The following is a 20,894-nucleotide window of genomic DNA, read 5'->3' as shown; positions in this document are numbered from 1 at the left end:
AATTAATTTCAATACAAAGTGCTCATTAAAGGTCACTTAACACTACACACAGAATACGGAATTTTCTGTCTGTTCACAACAATTGTGCTCAAAGTGGAAATGCTAATATTGTTTACATCGCTGTAAAACGATAAATATAAAGTTTGACATTAAAAAAAGAACAAAATATCTCTTACCTTGTTGGCAAATACCTTGAAATTGTTTTCTGCAAGTTATTCATGTTTTCACAATTATTTAGATAAATGTCAGATTATTGACGATTCAGTCGAACTATATAAACGTGAATATGACGTCACAATAAATTGAATGAGAATAACGCTTTGCTTTTCCGAGAAAAGCGTTAAAAGTTTTTCCAACCGAACCTTAGCTTAGCAAAAAGAATACTTCAGGTTATTATTGCAACCATTTACTTAAAAAACTATCAATATCCTTTAAATATTTTATCATTTAGACCTATCGTATTTCAGGGAGAAATGGAGTGAATTTTTTTTGTCTCCATTGAGGCATTGTGACGTCATGTTGTGACCAAGATGTAATAATGCCGATATTATTAGGTCTATAAAATAGGAAACTATTGTGACGTCACAATAGTTTCCTATATTATAGGCCTAATAATAATAACTATAACCTGAATTCTTGATTTTCAGTCATGTCTTTCTTATTGATTATTATTTGATGTCTCATCCTTATTGTGAGCTCTACGTCCAAACTGTAAGAATTGGTTGACAGGGTGAGAACAGAAAGCGAGAGAGTTGGTCTTTTTCTAAACGCTAAGTAAGCAAAGGTGATGAAGATACAGAGACACACTGAAGAGGATGTAGGAAACGGTCATATCCTGATCACTGCTGAGAAGGTTGAAAACGTGAAATAATTTATCTATCTTAGTGCGATATGCACTGATAAATCCGATGACACTTCAGATATAAAACGACGAATTACAATGGTCTGGAAGGACATAAGCATTTCTCTTAACACAAAGGAGACAAATCAGACAGGAAGAGATTAGAAAGTTTTGAATTATGGTGCTCTCGGCCTGTTCTTAGAATCAGCTGGGTTACCAGGTCTATGATAAAGTGCTGAGACACAGAGAGAAAGCTTACCCTTGTGGGACACATTCTGAGAGGCCAACAAAGGAAAAAAATCATTATTTATTAGAACAGTATACGGACCTCGGGACGCGGTAGACCTAAAACGCGATACAGCGACGATTTAACGGACCTATGTGAGTCCATGGTTCAAGCAGTCAGAATGGCACAAAATCGTAACCATTGGAGAGCTTTTGTTAAGGGGGCCACGGCTGGTCGGCTCCGACCCAACCGTTCATGATGATGATGATGACGACTTTTTAATTTTCATTCGCCGTGTTTTATTTTCAAAACGGCCATTTAATACAAAAATGTAGGAAATGAATCTTTCAAAACCTCCGATTTCTGTAAATATGTTTTTCTTCTTTTTTGTGGAGTAAAAAGACAAAAGCAATTTTTTACGAAACAAATTTCATCCCTTAGGGCTTCTGGGGTAGGCCCTACTGGTATGTACAGTATAATTCAAAAACAGCACAGATTAAGACAACATACCAATAGGGACGATTGAATGTACCGGATATACGGCTGTAAGTGACATAATAAAGGTAACACAGTCGGTGCTTGCCTTTTAGCAGTTAGCAACAGTAGCCTCGGATGCATGCTTATACAATAGCGCAAGTTGTTCTACAAGTTGTGTGATTAAATATCCACAAAATATGATTTCGGTACTAAAGCGATAAAGCTATGTAAAATATCCTTCTTTTTTTTTTTTTTTTTTTTTTTTTTTTTCTACGATTAAGGATTTTCGCGACAACCTGCACGAGTTCATCGAACAATTTTAACATTTAATTTTTTAGGCAGCGTAGACTAGTTATTTTATACCAGTATTTTGAATGCAAAACATGACTGAATATAGGCGAGAGGGACAGAAATACACCTTCGAACCAATTAATTTTCGTAGCAGTGAACCTTAGTTTTACTGAAATGTCGGAGTAACGAGGATTTTGGTTAGAGATAAAAATCGGCACAATGAATCTTTTTGTAGGTACCTGAATGACTTTCGGGTTAAAAACATAAAACTTATTATTCAGTATAGATTAGAGATTATTAAGGATGGGAGATGTTAATACAAAAAGACCAACAGGAGATAAATGTCACTCAAATGGCTGTGTGTACAGAGTGCAAGACTATCAAAAAACGTTATAGGCCTATATGTGAGAACATGGAAATGTATGGTGAAAACAAGAGCCATTTTTGAACGTTTTACAGTCTATACATATAGCTACCAAAAAGTATTTCGATGTCCAAGCAGTCTAGTCAAACATAGGCCTAATTACAAAACCAAGGAGTTATAACAGAAGGTTCTGTTATAACTCCTTGACAAAACTATAATTAATCTTTAAATGAACATTGGGGATCAAAATAATATCCACATTTGAATAATTAGAATTTAGTTTCGTTTAGTTTATTAATTTAGTTTAATAAAGAGGATTTATGAAAACTTTTAAAAAGTAAGGCTAGCTCCAAGCAAGGAGCTTCTGTCACAACTCCTTGCGCCAAGTAAGCCTACTACATCCAGGGCACTTCCTTGACCCGATTTGTCGGTATCGGAGTACACATTTATCCTTTTTATATTTGTAAACAAGATGGCGGAAGAGCTTCTAAACTTCGGAACAACTTGAATTGCACAAGTTTTAATTAGTTAAATTGCTGGTATGAGTTTTAAATCTTACGTCATATGTGCTAATTAAACTCGTTTTGGCCTTCAATTCATATAAACTAAAAACTAAGATCATATAATTTCTTTAAAAACTTGACACAAGAATCAATAACATTCCTTTGTCAAACGGTGGCACTAAATCGGGAAATTCAAAACAGCGATGAGTCAGAAAGTATTTGTGTATGGTTCACATTCCTAAATTTCCCCAACATCGTCCAGAAGAACTCGGTATTTGTGTTCTCAATGTTCTGCTAGTAAAGTTAATATGAACGCGCAATAACTTTTTATTATTTTCAGGTGTACTGTGGAGCTGGAGAAATAGCAATGTAAATGTGACTCTTATGAAATAGAACAAGGAGTCATTTGGTCAGTGTTAGGTCAATACATATATCATTTAAAATCATGGATAAGTATGAACGAATACACTCCATTGGAAAAGGGGCATGTGGAGAGGTGATGCTCGTGCGAAACATGACTACCAAAAAGTAAGTGTGAACTTTAAGCTACTGGAAGTTTAAATCTCCAGTCTTAATTGTCTCTGACCTCACGTAAGTTTGAGAAAAATATATAAGTAATAATAATAAATCAAGTGAGTTGCTTTTACTTTAAATATTTTTGTTAAATGTAGAGGTGTAATAATTTGCAAAACTGCAGAGATGATGATGCTGATGCTGATTATTGTATCCATGTAATTAATTTTTGTAACATTCTTGATATTATGTAGGATGTTAGCAATGAAGAGGATTGAGCTAGATGAGAAAAAGAAAACTCGTACAAAAGAAGCTGTTTTACGTGAGGCTAAGTAAGTAAAGAGAGAAAAAGAAACACACACACACATTTTTATTTTCCCGTTGAGTTATATTATATGTGAAATTAGTAAGGTTGTTGATTTAAACAATATATACATTACATTCTTTTTTTTATCTTACAGTATCCTAGCTGAATTGAAGCATCCTCATATAGTGTCATATCATGATTCCTTCTTTGATGAGAAAGAAGAATATCTCTATATTGTTCAGGTAAATTCATTGCGCTTTCTTCCTTTTTTGTTGAGCTCAGTGAAGTTTTTCCAGTGTTTTTATCTAATGTGCTAATGAATATGATTTTGTGCTGATTGTTTGTTTAGGTTTTTATCTTTTCTTTATCAGTCTTTTTGAATTGTCCATATATAATATGGTATTTTATGATTTAATGTTTTTTTAACTTTATGTAAATTATTAATAATTTAATTTTGTAAATTTAAGGAATAAGAAGGTATTTAATTTCTTGTAGGATTACTGTGATGGAGGAACTCTAGATGACAAGATTAAAGCTGCTGCTGTGGTAACCATATCATGCATTTTTGTATTATTCAGACATATTACATATTTAAAATACTTGTTCGTAAGAGTAAAGCTAAGTCATTGTTCTATGATAAATTTGAGACTATTATGCTGTTTTCATATGGGATGTATTAAGACCAAAATGAACAGTTTTCATGCTTTTTATATACTGGATATGATAAAATGAACACATTATTAATTTCAGACACAGTCCTTCTTCCCTGAAAAAGATATCATGCATGTAAGCATAACCTGGGGATCACCATATATGTAAAAATGTAGTTAATATTAAAAAACAACATAAACATAATGTATGATTATAAAGGTGTTTTTTGAAGAAATGATGAAATAGATAAACAATGTGTTCTTTGTTTGTTAGTTTTTTTTCTCAGGATTAAAATATATCCTGTTGTCTTTTTTCAGTGGTTTATTCAGATTGCAATGGCTGTTCAACATATGCATTCCAAGAAGATTTTACACAGGTATTAAGAACTTATTTTGGTCTAGATTTGAACTTATTGTTTGAACAGTCTAAGTAATGAATATGTTACATTTAAATGCATCTATAAAGATCTACCGTGTTTGGCACAATGTCTGAGCTTTTGGCTTGCTGCCTTCTTCAGGGACTCAAAAAAAAAAAAAAAATCAACCCTATAGACACCCATTAGAAACCCTAGTACAGTCCATAATTACTTATACCCAGAACCTCTTTGAACAGTCTAGTATCACAGTTGTGGTTTTGTCCTCTGAACAATGTAATTAAATCTTTAAATCCCTTTTTGGTGAAATGTCTATTACAAAAACTTGATTGGTCCATTATATTTGTTCAGTGTTTTTTAAAACTGATAAATTGACATATATTTCCTTTCAGAGATTTGAAAAGTCAGAATGTTTTTCTCACCAAGAAGGGTGTTGTTAAATTAGGTTAGTGAATTTGAAATATTGAAATTGTGCCTGAACATCTATTCTGAATGTTATTGATTAGCACACATAGACACACAAAGCAGTCTGTCTTGTAGAGCATTTGATGCATCAATATCTATTTGTTGTGAATCAGTTTATTTAGCCTTTTGATCTCAAGTATCAAAATCTTTATCGTTTGTCACCTTAGCAACATTTCATGGTAAATTATTATTGTATTTAATGTCCATGTGAGGTGTATAAATAAACAAATAACCTAGCATTTGTTTCATATATATATATATATATATATATATATATTCAGGTGACTTTGGCATATCAAAAATGATGGACAACACATTAGACATGGCCATGACTTGTGTTGGTACTCCATGTTACCTTAGTCCAGAACTATGTCAAGACATTCCATACAGCTCAAAGTCAGATATCTGGGTAGGCCAATATATTGATCTTAATTTTTAGGAGTGTGTGTGTGTGTGTAAAAATATGTCTTTTCGGTAGAAATACAATTGAGTCCTAGCAGACAAATACTCATACTAAGCAGTGTATTCTTTGTACAATGCATTTTGCTGTTTTTTTTTCTTTTCCTTTCAACTTACATTTACTTAATGAGAGATGAGGGTCATTTGGTACTATACTTCATACAAAATTAGCTGTTGATGATGTTGTCATGTGTTGTATTTCAGGCCTTGGGATGCCTTCTCTATGAAATGTGTGCCTTAGCTCCAGCCTTTGATGCATACAATCTGGTCAGCCTGTTCTATAAGATAGTCAGAGGAGAGTATGCAGTAAGTGATATTACATTTACCCCAAGAAGTCTATTTAAAATGTCTTCATATAGGCATATGCACATATATTTTGCTTTTCTTTTGGCAAAAGTTAAGTTTTTAAAAGTTTTGTTTTATGTTAAAAATATTTATTTGTTACATTGCATTTGTTGATTCCTAAATGGTAAGGATTATATTGATGTTTTCTCAATAGTAATTTTGATTACTATTATCCAGAATTGTTTGTGCAAGCAATTGTATGTCTTAATTGGTAAGTTATGTTAATTTATCCTAGGATGTTCCTGATATTTATTCTGATGCTTTCAAAGATCTGGTAAAAACCATTTTAAACAAGTCCCCAGAGGAAAGACCAAGGTAATATCTTTGATATACAGCATAAGTTTTTTGTCATGTCGTTTCCAAAATAATTATCAAAAATTTATATTAGTACTTGTGAAGCATTGCTTATCTGATTTAAAACTGATTTGATTGTTAAAAATAAATGTTATGGTAAATATCTGAGTAACAATTTTAAGATGTTTCATGTATATTATTTCTGTGATGTTAAAATGATGATGGCAGCAATTATCCTTCTTTATTTTTTAGTGCTAGTGCAATATTGAATCTACATTTTGTGAAAGAGCATTTATCTGAGTTTATAGAAGAGAAGGAGTATCTTCTGCAGCAGAAAATCATCAAAGATACATCCTTGCAATTTTCTAAAGGTGCTTCAAGTCGACCAAAAAGCTCCCCATTGAAGTAAGTTGTTGATTTTTGTATTCATCTTACTGTTATTTTTTTCATATTAAATGTATCATAATCTATATTATTGTACAATTTATGTAATTTTGTTTATAACTGTAGATTTCAATAAAAGCATCATTCACAAACTTGTGTGCTACAGTGCTTGATAACGTAAAGTTATATATCCTGTTAGCTAAAATCAGGCTAAGGAGCCTAAAGATTTTATAAAATGATTTTTTTTTTTCTTCTGAAAATGTCGACTTGCCTAGAAAAATGACGTAAAATCTACATCAAAATGTTCATTGTGGTTCTTCTGAACTCCCAGTTCCAACACGACCTTAAGTATTTGTTAGTTATAACCTGATCAGTATTTGACATGTCTGATATTAATATGCACAAATTAATGCAATTTAGCCGCAGCCTCTCAGTAGAACCCACCCCAGCCAAAGAAGGCCCGCGTCTGAGAAGGCAGAGGCCAAGTACAGCTCACCCAGACACAACCAATTCTTCTTCCTGTGACAGCAGTTATGTCAAGAGCAGTGGAGACAGTAATGATTTTTCTGTAGATGTGCTTTCAGATGTTAATAAAGGTATAATTTGAAGGACAATTATGATGAATTTAGTTGTTTGAAGTTTCCATTTTTGATACCTTGTGCTTACAACGTAAAGGCATCTTGAACCCTTAATGAAAGAAAAAATATATCTACATCTTCAGTCAAACTCTAGTCTATCTCTTGCCTATGATGAAATTTGATATGTTCGCATGAGCCTTGCACTAGAATCAGGGACAGTTTTTTATTGTCTCTCAGTCTTCTGAGATTGTTAACCGGCTGTTTATTTACTCAGACAGTGAAATTGTAGAAGAAGTACTGCCAGATGTGAAAACAAGTAATGAGGGAGAGGAGTCAGACTACTCAGATGATTTTGATGAAGAGGCAGTGAATTCAGCTTCAGATGTGGAAGAAGGTTTGTACCCTTGCTTGAGCTGTTATTATGTACGTAGATAATTTAGTATCACACACTAATAATGTATCACCAAAAAATTGCCAATCTAACATTGTTTATGAAGGCCTAGGGATGCAGGTAAATTTGTAGTAGCAAAGTAAACATTATGATGGTTATTTACATATTGCAAAGGCTTTCCATTGCCATAACATGTAAAACTAGAAGTTCAGTTGCTTCCATGGCATATAGTGTGCAATATTGAATTTATGTTGCTTGCTTCTTGTTATAACAATAGTGAAGCATTGTAAAACCATTTGTCCCTTGTAGCTTACAAGCAGATTCTAAGTAACATGGATGGTGAGTACGTGTGTATGCATGTTGACTTTCCTATGGCAAAATTTGATGTTAGCTGTCAATTTTAGAAAAAAAAAAGTATTCAAACTTCTCCAAAACAGTTTTCACCATCTTTCATTCCCTGTGTTGATCACAATTACAAAACTTATATTTCACAAAGTGTGGTTGTTAGATGTAAATGCATACTGGTACATGTTGCTCTTGTGATTTACCCAGTAGTAAATCTTATATGTGCTAACTTAATTGTGGTTAAAAGATTTTCCAAATTATTTAGGGCAGATATAGATATTTTATTTCATTTTTGAATGTGTGTGTCTTAAGTTTGGGATTGGGCTTACTTTTATGGTTTGATATTATGTTAAGTCTATTTATAAGAATGTGGCTATTTGATACATATGATTGAAAATATGAAAAGCCAGCAGTAATTATTTTAAAGGAACACTTAAGATTAAAGTAAAGACTAATAGAAAGCAGTAAGAAATGTAAACTTGCTTTTTGTGGCTTCAGTAAAGTGATCTCACACATCAAGAAGTAGAGCTAGTTAAGTAAAGTTTGCTGTAAATTTGGATGAAGTTATACATCTAGTACATGTTAAAATTCCTGTGTACAAAAACTTATCTTCTCTTTTACAGAAATTCCAGAGGAACTGCCAGAAGTTGAAGATAGTGAGAATTCTGACTCAGCCCAGGAAGATGACTATGATGATGATTTTGAAGATTATACAGAAGGGGTATGTGAACTTGATACTTTCAATCGCCTAACTATATGAATTATTGAAACTGTATGTTCAATTTACACAAAAAGAGTTTTATCAAATGTTATCCTTTACTTACTAAATATCCTTTACCTGTACTTACTGTGGATAAGACTACAGTTGCAGTAGAAAGCTTACTTCTTAAACTTTTATCCAAAGTTCACAAAATAATATCTTGTTTTTCGCAAATCCTCCCAGAATTTGCATCATTCTAGTGCTAACTCAATTGTTTATTTTTATTCACTCGTTCTGTTTGTTAAAACTCATTTACATGATACATTTAAAACAACTTATTTCAGGACCTTGATAACCTGTTGGCATCTGCTAAGGAAGCTAACGAACTCCCAGCAGGAAGTGATGAGATGATTGTAGATGAACATGGAGATGGATCATCATCCTGCAGACATTTTATTAGAGAGTAAGTTGATTGAATATTATGTATATGATATTGAAAAATTAAATTAAAAAATACTTCTTTGACTAAAATCTAGCCATGAAAATGAAATGAGGCACAAAAATACTCTACTAGTAATTGTGCAGTTAAACTATGAACTAAAACCTTTGGGATAATGAATATGTTTCAAATAGTTACCTTCATCACTAAGAAAAGTAAAACTAAACTTCCACATATATTAGATAAAATAGATGATTTTTAGAAATAAAGTTCTTGACAGTTATTTACTCCAAATATAAATGTTCACATTTTGTATTTTATAAAAAAAATACACCATTAAAAAGTTTTGTAATTGATCATTTCAGGCACTGCATGCAGGCTTTGGGGAAAAACAAATTTGAGGAAGTCAAGAATTTCTGTGAAATGGAAGGCATAGATGAGGAGGGATTTGGGTAAGTCTGAAAAGAATATAAAAGGAAACTTGACATAGGTTGAAGGATTTCTATTTTATTAATTCTTGGAAGTGTGAAAGAATTCAGTATTGATAAAGATTAAAGAGCATTTTCTATTTAAAAGCATCTAATTTGTATGCATTTAGCCTGTGTTATTTTTCTGTTACAAGTTAATACCGATAACAAGAAAAAAGTCATTCTTTATTAAAGCCCTTCTACATTTTGAGAAATAATAAAAAGATGCCCTTTTGTATACAATCTCAAATGAATAAAATCTCAATATATTTTTCTTTATTTTGCAGGCCAAAATTTGAACACATTGTGGGATCAGATCACATGGAAACCTGCTACTTACTCAATGAGATATGTAAGAGCAATTCTTAGGTGAAAATCTGTGATGGGAAGGCATAATAGAGCAAATATCAATATGGATTTCATGGTTACTGAGTTTTTTAAAATTCACTTGACTCTACCGTCCAGACAAGAAAAACTGTGAGTTAAATGAAGTGATAAGACTAAGAAAAAACACAACAAGTGCAAACCAGAATCAGGGTAGCTAAAGAATATGCCTTACCATATATATGACAGATCTGATGAATAATCTGTGTTTGCGTTTGTCGTATGATCTCAACCTTGAAGGCAGTAGCAGGCAGTATAAAATTATGTATATGTGCTGCTGGTAAACCTAACAGAATATGCATTTATATATATATTGTTTTAAGAGTTGTTTTGCATGTATTTACATGTACATTTTCAAAAAGATACAAATGTTACTTAAGAATTATTACAACTTGAAGGCACACCCGAGCTCTGGCTACTGCTTAGATTCTTCATAGTTTTCCTTGTGACTGAAATAAAAGTAACAGTAAATTGCTGCCTGCAACTTGCCATATCTGCTAGCACCTACTGGTATCAAACACGATAATAAGTTTAATATTGCCTTATAAATGGAATGTACAAAATTAATAATGGTTTTATGCCTCTAGATCATGCTCATGCAAGAATATTCAGTAGATTTTTGTGAAAACTGAAATATCCTCCCTCTTTCATTTATACCTCATGTGCATTTGTTTTGGCCAAATATAAATTTTGGACAGGGCACACAATGTAGATGATTTTTAAGATATTTGATTTACTCCTTAGAAATTTATCTTTAAAACTGGTATTTTAGCACTTGAAAGTAAATACTCTTTTTCAATGTTTCAAAACCTAGAAGCATGCGGATTTAAAAGGGTAAAGCCTGTTAATTTAATTCTGAGAAGGATTAACACTGTGATGATATTGTATTCATCAGCTTAGGTATAATTATCATACTGATATCTTTATTTTATATATTCCAATATCAATATGGATTCATATTACATGCACCTTGTTTGTACTAAAGGTGAATTTTTAGGTAATTTGCAAGTGTTATCTCGACTTACCCACATAGTTTGTTAAAGGAGAGAAGTAAATGATAAGTGCTTTGCATAAAGTGAATATATGCACTGGTACACTGTATATTTTACTTAAATTTGTACTTCTTATTCTGTATGTTTTTGTTTTCTTTTTGAAGATGAACATATTAACAAAAGTAGTTTGTTAAGAGCTGTTTTATATTAAAGATATGACTGGAGGAAAGTTTTGCGGTGATGAGAAGATTGCCTTTTAAAAAAGAAATCCAAAATTAAAAATGAAAATGTGCTCAAGTAAAGGTTGTATACAGGCTTTGTTTATATGTTTGTTACCTGATCAGCATGATCAATTATATAATGATTATTTTAATTATGAAGAACAAATTATACCTGTGTGATGACTGACATATTATAGAACTGTATGTGTAAATATACTATCATGTATATATTGTGTATTCTATTCTGTTACGACTGTAGTTAACCATGACCTGTCTGAATAAATGGACAAATAAAAATTTTGAATCTTTCTATTGTTTTGAATGATTTGATAGATTATAATGACAAAACACATTTTGATATTCCATCAATCCAAAGGTACCATGAATTTGCTCCCCTGTCTGCCGCGTTTGTGTTCATCGCACCTATATTGCAGGTTTACGAGTTTGACGCCCGGGATCCCTCAGTAATACGGTGTATAGAATGTTGTTCTGCATAATGTCATATAATTTTGTTTCAGACGACCACAGTGTGTTATTGCGAGACCTTCACTTGTCACCGTCTCTGGGTGCTTTACTATCGCTGTGCAATCTTTATCTGTCAGAATCTTGGACCCATTGTGTGTACGTAAGCTCCTTGAACAGGTGGAAGAATTATGACCAACCTTGGTCAGGCAAGCAAAAGTAATCGCAAAAATTCCTTAAAGGTTAACTACAGAAAGAAATCCACGGTCCAGTAATTCAAAATTAGCATAAAACCCCTGTATAAGTAGATCCACTGAAAATATATGAAGGTTTAATACATGTGATTGTGTCCCCTGGAATGTGTATCTATTTGGAGTATCAGAGGGCCTGATTTTTCCATGGTCACATATTGAAAAATGTTCCCATTATTTTATCTAAAATAGATGTAAGTCCCAACGTTCTTGTATTGCTTTCTAGACTATATTATATAAATGTATCGACCCGAGGTCGTACATTTAGACCCATGTAAACATTGCAAAGAATTTCTCCATTTCAATTTTTTGTCATATAAATTTTTTTCTAGATTATCAGTCCTTAGCATTTCTGACCAACTCCATTGTGACAAGCTGGACCCAAATTATTTGCTCCAGTCAGTCGGTTAATAAAGGATCCCATCACGCATTGTACTTTAAAAATAGCCTACATTGTGAGAAATTCGGTTTTAGATTGCCGGGCCTAATACCGGCAGTTTCAACTGAACATATTTACAACTCACATCTCTGAGTAAAAAGGTACAGTTAAAAGAGAGGGAAAGAGAGAGTAACGGAAATATTTTAAAAATTTGAGTTTTCTTATTACTTCAACTTTTAAAACTTTACTTAAAACGTTGACATTTTGCTCAGTCCATCAACTTTCTCATTGAGAGGAAAAATGTTTGACCCCTGTTAAACAGACGTATATAGGTGTGTGTATATACAATGCATCTCGTGACCAAGGATCATTTAAGCCCGATTCTGGTTGCTTGGGTAAATTATCATACATTTTATTTAAGTATGTTGGCCTATTCGAGAACTACCGAGAATAATAGCTTCCCAAACATGTTTATAAATGAACAGCATACAGAATGTCATAATTAAATATCTGTCTGGTTTGGAAACTGATTTTCTATGCATAAGAAATTCATTTAAGATTCAATCTTTGACAGCGCATATTCTTTATTTGACATTGATTTAAGGGCAAGAGCTAGTTAATTCATTCAGGATTTTTGTCAGGTGGTGACTCAGTTTTAAAATACTGGTATCATTCCAACCTCGATTGTTATAAAACAATCGGTCCATTGGAAGTATGGATGGTTTATTCACATAATCAGGTAATCTGTTTCGGTCAGGCATTAGCCTTTTTTGTCAAACTTATGCAATGTAATATATTGTCGTCCTCAGTGAACCTAGACGGCCGGAAAGACGTGCATAAAAACGATTTTTATATTGTAGGTCTATATGAAGCAGTTCAAGCGGGTCAGCTTCATCTCACGTCACTGCGGTGTGGATAGTACATAGCTGATCGGATGGTTAAACTAAGGTAACAGGCACTGTGAAGGTCTAGACGTACACAAAGGACGATAGAACGGCTGAGAGTGGACACGACAGAGTCATCAGGGCAAGGCTAAGATACGTGCAGATACTATGTTGCAACCATCAAAGTAGGACAGCCGAGGTTGCAGTCTGTCATTCAGAGGAAAGTGGAAATTTTTTCATTTATATCTAGATGCCGTGACGATTTTACCGATTTAAATCTGAAGGAGAGACAGGAACTATGTTCACATGCAAACGTTTACTGCGATGGATTTATCACCGCAAGAGAATAGTTAAACTGATATCAACCCCGGGTATACTGTTTGTGACATTATTTATCATACATGCATGGATTGAACCAGAAAACCACGAATTAAGGAACGCAAAAGTACTTGAACAAAAAGTGGATAGATTTGCCGCGGAATCTCAAAACGCAGATGGTCAAATCTCTTCTCTAAGAGCAAGTAAATTTATTATTGATAATGATAAGCGTTTAAATGAAGATCAATTGATAAAAGCAACCGAAAAAGGTGAACCGACCCTTATACAAAAACACACGAGTAAAAAGTTAACAACAAGTGCTTCGAAAGCAGATATTGGCTCCAACGTTCTTGCTGTAGGGACAAAGACGGCTGCTTTCTCAGGTAATCAAAAAGAAATTGAATTTCCTGTATTCTATGGGACGCATTCCGTCAAGAAGTTATTGAAAGAGGACAAATTACACGTGGAGAACGCTAACAATTATGCAGATACTTTTACGTACGATTTACAACCCAGGGAAATGTGTGCTCAGAATAAACCGTTCATGGTAATAATCGTCCATTCAGCACACTCAAATTTTCACCGGAGGAATATTATACGTCGTTCATGGGGACGCAAGGATTATCTCCCTGCAATGAACTTAGATTTTAGGGTTATCTTCGTACTTGGACAGTCTTCATCGCGCAGTGACGATTTACAGGTGACACACGAAGCGGGAGTATACGGGGACATCCTGACTGCGAATTTTACCGACTCGTATTTCAACAACACTTTCAAGCATGTGGCATGGTTTCAGTGGGTGTGCGCAAATTGTGATAAGGCTGCTCACATTCTTAAAGTCGATGATGATGTCATGGTTGACATATTTGAAGTTATTCGATATATCCAGTCTTCAGTAGAAGCTGTAGTTGCTAATTCCAAACCAAATTACATTCACGGATTTTTACACAAGAACCCGCGTGTGTTACGAGACCAAAAGAAGAAATGGCATGTGGATAGAACTCACTACTTAGATGATCGCTATCCCACGTTTCCCGGTGGTTTAGCTTATATTACTAATGTGGATACTGTTTGTAAGCTATATCAAAGTTCAAAAGTCGTGCCTTTCTGGCCATTCGACGACGTATACGTCGGAATCGTCATCGCAGTTGCAAAAAGAATTTATCTCAAGGATATATCAAAGAAATACAGCGTGTTTCACTGCTGTGCAAATATCGAAAGAGATTTTTTCTTAAAGCAGTTGTTTTTTGCTCATTTAAAGAGAGGAGAAAATGAAGCGATTGACTCAATGGTCAGTATGTACGACAGGCTTATTCAACGTGAAAAAGACTACAGTGGATTTCAAAAATGGGTTTATAGTGAAAATACACGATATCTAAGACATCAGATCTAAGTTAAATAGGTGCATAATACGCAGCATTATGATGATGATGACGATAGACATACAGAGTAATATATGGAATAGTTAATATATTTATATTTATTAATCACCAAGAATTAACCTCACATATAGCTGGTGAGGTATTTTTAACAGTTCTAACGATTTTTAAAAGGCTGTTGGGCATTGTAGTTTAATTTTTGATATTATATAACTTTTCTGTGTCAGATGTTGATATTTTAAATTTCACTTCCCGTGTTTGTTTAAAAGACTAAATGAACAAGTCGCACATTTCAACTACGCATAATAACCAATCTAGTCGTACTATAGTCGTATATGTAGGTATATGTAAGACAGGGAACAAATTAAAGGTAACACTATGTAATATGCTCATATTACTGCATTTATTATTCCAGTTGAACGAGCAATTGGAAAACATATTTTAAGTATATTGTAGATTATCCGTAGTTAGGCGAGTCATAATAACTTGCAGTTCGTAATTTATCAGAAAATCAAATACAATGGCGAAAACATCCATGTTTAAAATTATCCGTTGAATCTTGTCTATGGTGCTGGATCCAGCTGTAATACATAGGGACGCCAATAAGTAGTCCTCTAGTAACAGTATTGTCTATATATATGCATAGAAAACGTCGTTGGTGCCCCATCAACTAGTTAACCAGATAACATTTCTAGTCAATTATATCATAAAGCAATTTCATGTTAAGTGATCGATAAACACGCGATCAATTATTTTTTATTGATTTGAAAAGAAGTTTTCTGACAAATGTTTATTTATTAGGGTTCGAGAAATACGTTTCCCTACATTTTACATAGAAATTCTTAGAATGAAATAATAATAATAAAAGCATTTATTCCAAGCGTCATTTAGTTTTTATTACATCTGATACCCGCCATACCATCCATAGTTTAAGACCTAAATGGATCCAGGGGTTAGGGGGAGGGGGTAAGACCGTTTTTCAAAACAAAATCGCAGATCTAGCCTCCGCCCCGTTCCCAGAAAGAGAGAAACAACTCACAGAGTCGTACTTTGTAAAATGAATTTTTTCTTTTTCATTTTTATTCTTATTTTAGAACGAAAGGGTCTAAAACGGCAAGCGCCCTGCAACCGTTACATGAATCGAACTTTTTAGAAGAATAGACATTATTGAGGGACGAAAAAGCAAAAGAAACAGATCCAAATATCACGAAATTTATATCCTCTGTTATCTAATAAAACATTCCTTATTACTGCTACCCGCCATTGCTATATAAAAACACCTAAACAGCTGATCAAATAGATTTTGTTACCTCTCCGTGGACCTTTATTAAAAAAAAAAAAAAAGAAAAGAAAAACATAGACCATGCAAGTCCCAATTAACAGATATTGGGTTATTGTGCAAAATAGATTTATCGATCCTGGGTCCACGATTTGGCCCGTGTATACATACCAAATGTTTTGTTTTTATCGATATTAAACCGTATGATTTATACTTTAATTATCAGAGTGGCTGATCATTATTTAAGTAACGTGTGTTTAAGCTCATTGTTAATAGTGACTACATCTCAAGATGTACGACTGTAGGGCCTAACCTGAAATTTGGGGTATGTTAGCCAAGCCCAATTTTGTACCCTAGACATACCGTCTTTCCATTTAAGCTAATTATGACATGCTGACAAAAGAAAGAAAAAGACTGACACTACTATCCATGCGGCTTAATTAAACTCTATTGTTAATAGCTCAACAATTTGTTTTTTGTCTTCTTTTAATTATTAGGATAATATCTACAGTTCAAATGGAAGTGTTTCACTGAAAACTGAGATGACATATATTGTAAACCCATAGCAAGAAGGGGGGTGCTTTGGAGTTCACCTTGCCAAAATGCAAAATGGTTAGTACTGTGTAGAGAGAGTAAACGCTACAAAATGCCATAAAGCGATATATTAAAAGAGGATGTCTGGAGAGGAAAATACAACAGTAGCCTCTTTTGGGGTTAACCTCACACACTACATTTTTGTTCTTTAGTGGAAATCAGCCGGTTGAGTAACACGCATAAAACCCATAAGGACGTTTTTATACTCAATAAACGTGCACTAGATCAGTAATTCAGTCGGGTCACCAAGAATATCATCTCTCTCGTAGATGGATGGAAACGGTTGCTTTGAAGGGCGAGTAAGGTGAAATGATAGATATTTGCTGAAGAAAAGAGGCACAGGGGCGGATCCAGGATTATTTGAAGGGGGGGGGGCTTCAGCGGGCCCCGAAAAATTCTGGTATTTTAGAGGGCGAACGGTGCCATTTGGTACGGTTTAGAACTATGATTCAACTAGTCAAAATTCTAAGTTCAAGAGGGGGCCATTGGTGTGATTTTCTCAGAAATCGAAGGGGTGGGGGTGGGGGGTGGGGGGGTCAGGACCCTCTTGACCCATCCCTAAATTCGCCACAGGTATAGGCCTACGAGAAGAAGGATTACATGTATGACATCTATAAGAACGTTTTATTAATTTCATTGTAGAAAAGAAACTACAACGTTAATTACCATAGTTAAAAAATTTGCCGATATATCATTTGCCCATGCATCATAATGAAATAGGGCCTATCTATTTTAGATGTCAATAGGCCTACTGTCAGATGTTGACGCAAAAAATTCCAAACGAAAGAAATTCCCTATGGTCTCCGACCCCTTCTTAAAAGATGTTATATCCGGGATTTTCCCTCGAAATAGAATTTTCCTTGAAACAAGGCAATTTTCTCCTAATTACGAATTAACAATTTTCTTTCTTATTATAAATGATATTTTGTTCGCTTGGCCTAGGCCGAGGTAAGATTTAAGATAATGCTTGGGAAATCACAAAATAGAGGCAAAATAAAAGCAAAATAAACAACTTGTGTATGTGTGTGTTGGGGGGGGGGGGGGGAGGGGGGGGGGAGTGTCTGCACGAGCTCACTACACCTCCATTTCATTGCATTTGTGGAACATCATGACAGCATAAAATACTAGCAAAATGTTTTAGATGTGGTAAAATCTCAACAACCGCATTCAAAGGGCGTGATCACCATGTGAAAGAACGCTTTCTTTAGTTAGGGTGCACTTCTGGTGATATTATTTTCTATTTGCCATCACATGAACTGGATATCTTCTTAGAGTGGGACTAATCAATAAAACAATTTTTATCGGAATTTTCTCAGCTTTGCAAACCGTTAAAAGATGTACGAAACTAAATTTATTTTGACCTCCTAACTCTATATCCGGCAGGAAATCGGTTTTAACATGGCGGCGGAAAATTTCATGCTGCTAAACGTGTAATATTTTTATCTTAAAGAATATATCCAAAATCGCAAAAGAAAATTTCACTGTAGCCAGAGGATAAAGTATATCGTTGTGTTTCCATGCGGCTGATTTGCCAGGTACGTATCAATCGCACTCAAGAAGTGTACGCCGGTTGATGAGAAGGCTGGTCGGTCTCCCCATTATAGCACTTGCTGGCAACGCAAGCACATCACACCATGCCTTGTCCGCTCTAGTCCTTAAACCGCTCCGTTCAGGTATTTTACTAAGTACTACGAGTGAGATGTATATATTTAGGTTATATTTAAAGACGTAGACTTATGTATGTTTACTTTTATGTGAAAAATTATTAAGTTTTGAACGTATGTTAACTTGTGGTCTGCAGCCGCTGGATTTGGTTACCTCTAAGTTGTTTACATATTACAAATTAACTGTTTGGTCGTTTTTAAGCATTTTTGCAGCTACTATAGTTTTATAGTATCTCTTTTAAGATGTTAAAATATATCATCCACTCTTACTAAACACTGGTTGTGTTTAAGCCTGAAGGATTATGAATTTTACTCTTATGAGCTGTAATGAGCTAGAAGTTGAGGTATAATGTCCATTTTAAAGCATATTCATGAATGTAATTCAAGAGAAACAATATGGTGGGTCTTTTATCTCTCCAGGGGTAATATTGAATAAAAAGGGATTTTGACAGTGAAAATACCGGTTAAAGGATACGATTTTAAAGCAAATTGTTTATGTTAAATGTTTGAAAGGAAATACATTATGTGGCATTTTATTGAAGCTGTGAGCTAAAAACATAAGTTTGAGAAAGTGGACATGAGACTTATCATGCTCTGACTTCTTATTGTCTATGTAGGTATCTCCTGATGGCATGTCACACTCTGCCATGGTCAAAGATGGATTTTTCTCTAGAAATTCACAGATGTCTTTTGCTAATTCATGACACAATTCTTCTCTCAGATAGAGAAAATAAATGGTACTTGAAAAAGGAATATAATTGTGTATTATAATTATTTTGAGACTTGTTAGTTGAAAACTACCATTTAACAAAATTAATAAATTGTAAAACATAGAGAAAAATGAAATGAAAAGATAATAAATAAAATCAGTTGCATGTGACAAGGAGATACATCAATGATGAAAATTTCTTCACATGGCTAGTTAGTGAAGTGCTTGAAAAAGAAACATTATATACTAAGAGATTTCTATGCATTACTCCAGTATGCTGTTTCTTAATGAAAAGTTTGTTTTTTTTTGTAAATTACCTGCTTGATTGAATAGGGATGCTTTTCTAATCATACTTAAGAATTATTTTTAGTTCTAAAATTAATTATTGAGTCTGACCATGTTATGCTTTTGAAGATATAAGTCGTGTCTGAAACAATGTTGTCAGAACCTCTAAAGACAGGGAAATGTCAACTGTGTGGCTAGATAATTGTTAGTCTTATATTATGCGTTAAATGATTTCATGAACATTTAATGCATAACTTACAATGATAATAATACTTTACACTATATGTTAGATTTAGGTATATGTCACTGTTGTATAAAATGAAAATAGGAGGAAGAAAGTGAACTCACACCTTGCATTTCAGGGCAATAACACAATTACATAATAGACACCCAAGGTTTATTTAACATTAAGCTGTCAGCATGGCCAGTACACAAACACAGTACATCAGGCTGGGGTTTACAAGTGCACAGCTTTCACTTTGAAATTCTGGTCACTCCAGCATAATTTGGACAGTCTTGGGATAATTGGATAAGTGATTGGGAAGTTTTCTCCACCTTATTTGCCAAGCTAATCAGAAGGTTTAGGTTTGGTTTGTTTGAACAAGGTGAGAAGCAGAGTTTGTTTGGGTCAAAGGTTTTAAACGGTTTCTCCATTTAGCACTGATTGTGTAAATAAAGGCTACTAGTAGTCTTCTATGGGGGTCTATGTTAATGCAATTCTGTGTAATGTGATGCAATTTATCAGTCATGTTGAACAATTGTAGCATGTTTATTTGACAAAAGAGGATATCAACATGCATTTTTATTATTTTTCATTTGGATTTTTTTCTTTTTCTTTTTCTTTTCTTTTTTTTTTTTTTTTTTGAAGTGGTAGGTATGAAGTGGTAATATAATTTGGTCAGGTAGATTAGTTTTACCTTACCCTCCTGAGGACTTATAAATAAACCTAGTTTTTGCTAGTGATTAAATCCCTAAAGCAAATACAAATGGTTTGAGGTTTGTTAAGTATGAGTAATGAACATATTAAAGATACAGGTTCAGCATTGTTTTTATTGATATTTTTTTCTTTTGCAAGCTGTTCTAATATTATTGTCATACACTATTAGACAAACTTTCATTTTAGGGGCTTGTCCAATCAAGATAACACCACTTAACGAGAAAGCTATTCATTTACAGTTGTGACATGTGCTATAATATTGATTGTCAAGCTCAGAAATATTGGCAGTATCAGTCACATGTTTATTTCTCCATTTATATACAGCTATCCTCCCCCCTATAGCAAGCTGTGTAATGGCTTCGACTGGGCATGTTGTTTCAGAGAAAGACTATTTTTATCCATAGTCCTTGGCCGAGGGTGATTCATTCCTCTAATACTCTCACTAGTGAGGTTAAAATGAACATAACATTATATGCCCATAGCCAGTGGATGGTGTACTAAACAAAGCGTGCAATATGGAAGGGAAGTCAATAGAATTAGATACCACTCGGCCAACAGGAAACAAGCTAGTGTCATAACAACTGGGACCTGAGGTGAAAAGGTAAAATGTTAATGTGTTTGCTGTGTGTATGAATTACAATAGGAGGGAAACACAATGAAATAGCGGGTAAAATGGCCTATAAAGTATAATGAAGAAATTCTTAAATGTGCTCAGAATACTCTTGTGTGGTCAATAAATGTGT

The 20,894-nt window shown here is 33.8% G+C and overlaps 3 protein-coding genes across 14 annotated transcripts in view; all 3 read left to right on the top strand.

Moving 5' to 3' along the window:
• The first annotated feature begins 2,611 nt into the window (after window positions 1-2,611).
• On the top strand, window positions 2,612-11,319 carry LOC106156562 (uncharacterized). Of its 4 annotated transcripts, none has more exons than XM_087000952.1 (19): window positions 2,612-2,738; window positions 3,043-3,230; window positions 3,470-3,547; window positions 3,677-3,764; window positions 4,018-4,068; window positions 4,273-4,308; window positions 4,491-4,549; window positions 4,939-4,991; window positions 5,293-5,420; window positions 5,675-5,776; window positions 6,051-6,130; window positions 6,362-6,514; window positions 6,914-7,047; window positions 7,346-7,465; window positions 7,772-7,801; window positions 8,431-8,528; window positions 8,852-8,970; window positions 9,312-9,398; window positions 9,701-11,319. In XM_087000952.1, the coding sequence occupies exons 2-19, from the start codon at window positions 3,148-3,150 to the stop codon at window positions 9,780-9,782; spliced, it is 1,581 nt and encodes a 526-aa protein (XP_086857078.1). In that variant the 5' UTR covers window positions 2,612-2,738; window positions 3,043-3,147; the 3' UTR covers window positions 9,783-11,319. The 4 variants fall into 4 exon arrangements, with proteins under 4 accessions (XP_086857078.1, XP_086857076.1, XP_086857079.1 ...); XM_087000950.1 differs by having other exon boundaries at window positions 6,914-7,089; XM_087000953.1 differs by lacking the exon at window positions 7,772-7,801.
• Window positions 11,320-12,718: 1,399 nt separating this feature from the next.
• LOC106156571 (uncharacterized) lies at window positions 12,719-15,564 on the top strand. The gene is made up of 2 exons (XM_087001726.1): window positions 12,719-12,841; window positions 12,963-15,564. Exon 2 carries the CDS (start codon window positions 13,285-13,287, stop codon window positions 14,695-14,697), a length of 1,413 nt encoding a protein of 470 aa, XP_086857852.1. The 5' UTR covers window positions 12,719-12,841; window positions 12,963-13,284; the 3' UTR covers window positions 14,698-15,564.
• Window positions 15,565-17,916: 2,352 nt separating this feature from the next.
• Window positions 17,917-20,894, top strand: part of LOC106156565 (rho GTPase-activating protein 190) — a 42,872-nt gene continuing 39,894 nt past the window's right edge. For 7 of the 9 annotated variants that reach the window (XM_087001378.1, XM_087001377.1, XM_087001375.1 and 4 more), the window contains exon 1: window positions 17,917-18,091. The gene's annotated coding sequence lies outside the window, so the exon portion shown is untranslated. Of the gene's footprint in view, window positions 18,092-20,610; window positions 20,753-20,894 lie in introns of those variants that run through there. The other 2 variants (XM_087001373.1, XM_087001369.1) reach the window with 2 other exon arrangements.

The sequence above is a fragment of the Lingula anatina genome, chromosome 1, assembly GCF_051362555.1.
Source record: "Lingula anatina isolate TDL-2025a chromosome 1, LinAna3.0, whole genome shotgun sequence".
NCBI classification, from domain to species: Eukaryota; Metazoa; Brachiopoda; class Lingulata; order Lingulida; family Lingulidae; genus Lingula; species Lingula anatina.
The sequence above is the reverse complement of the archived record's forward strand: the minus strand, read 5'-3'. Positions and strand labels throughout refer to the sequence as shown.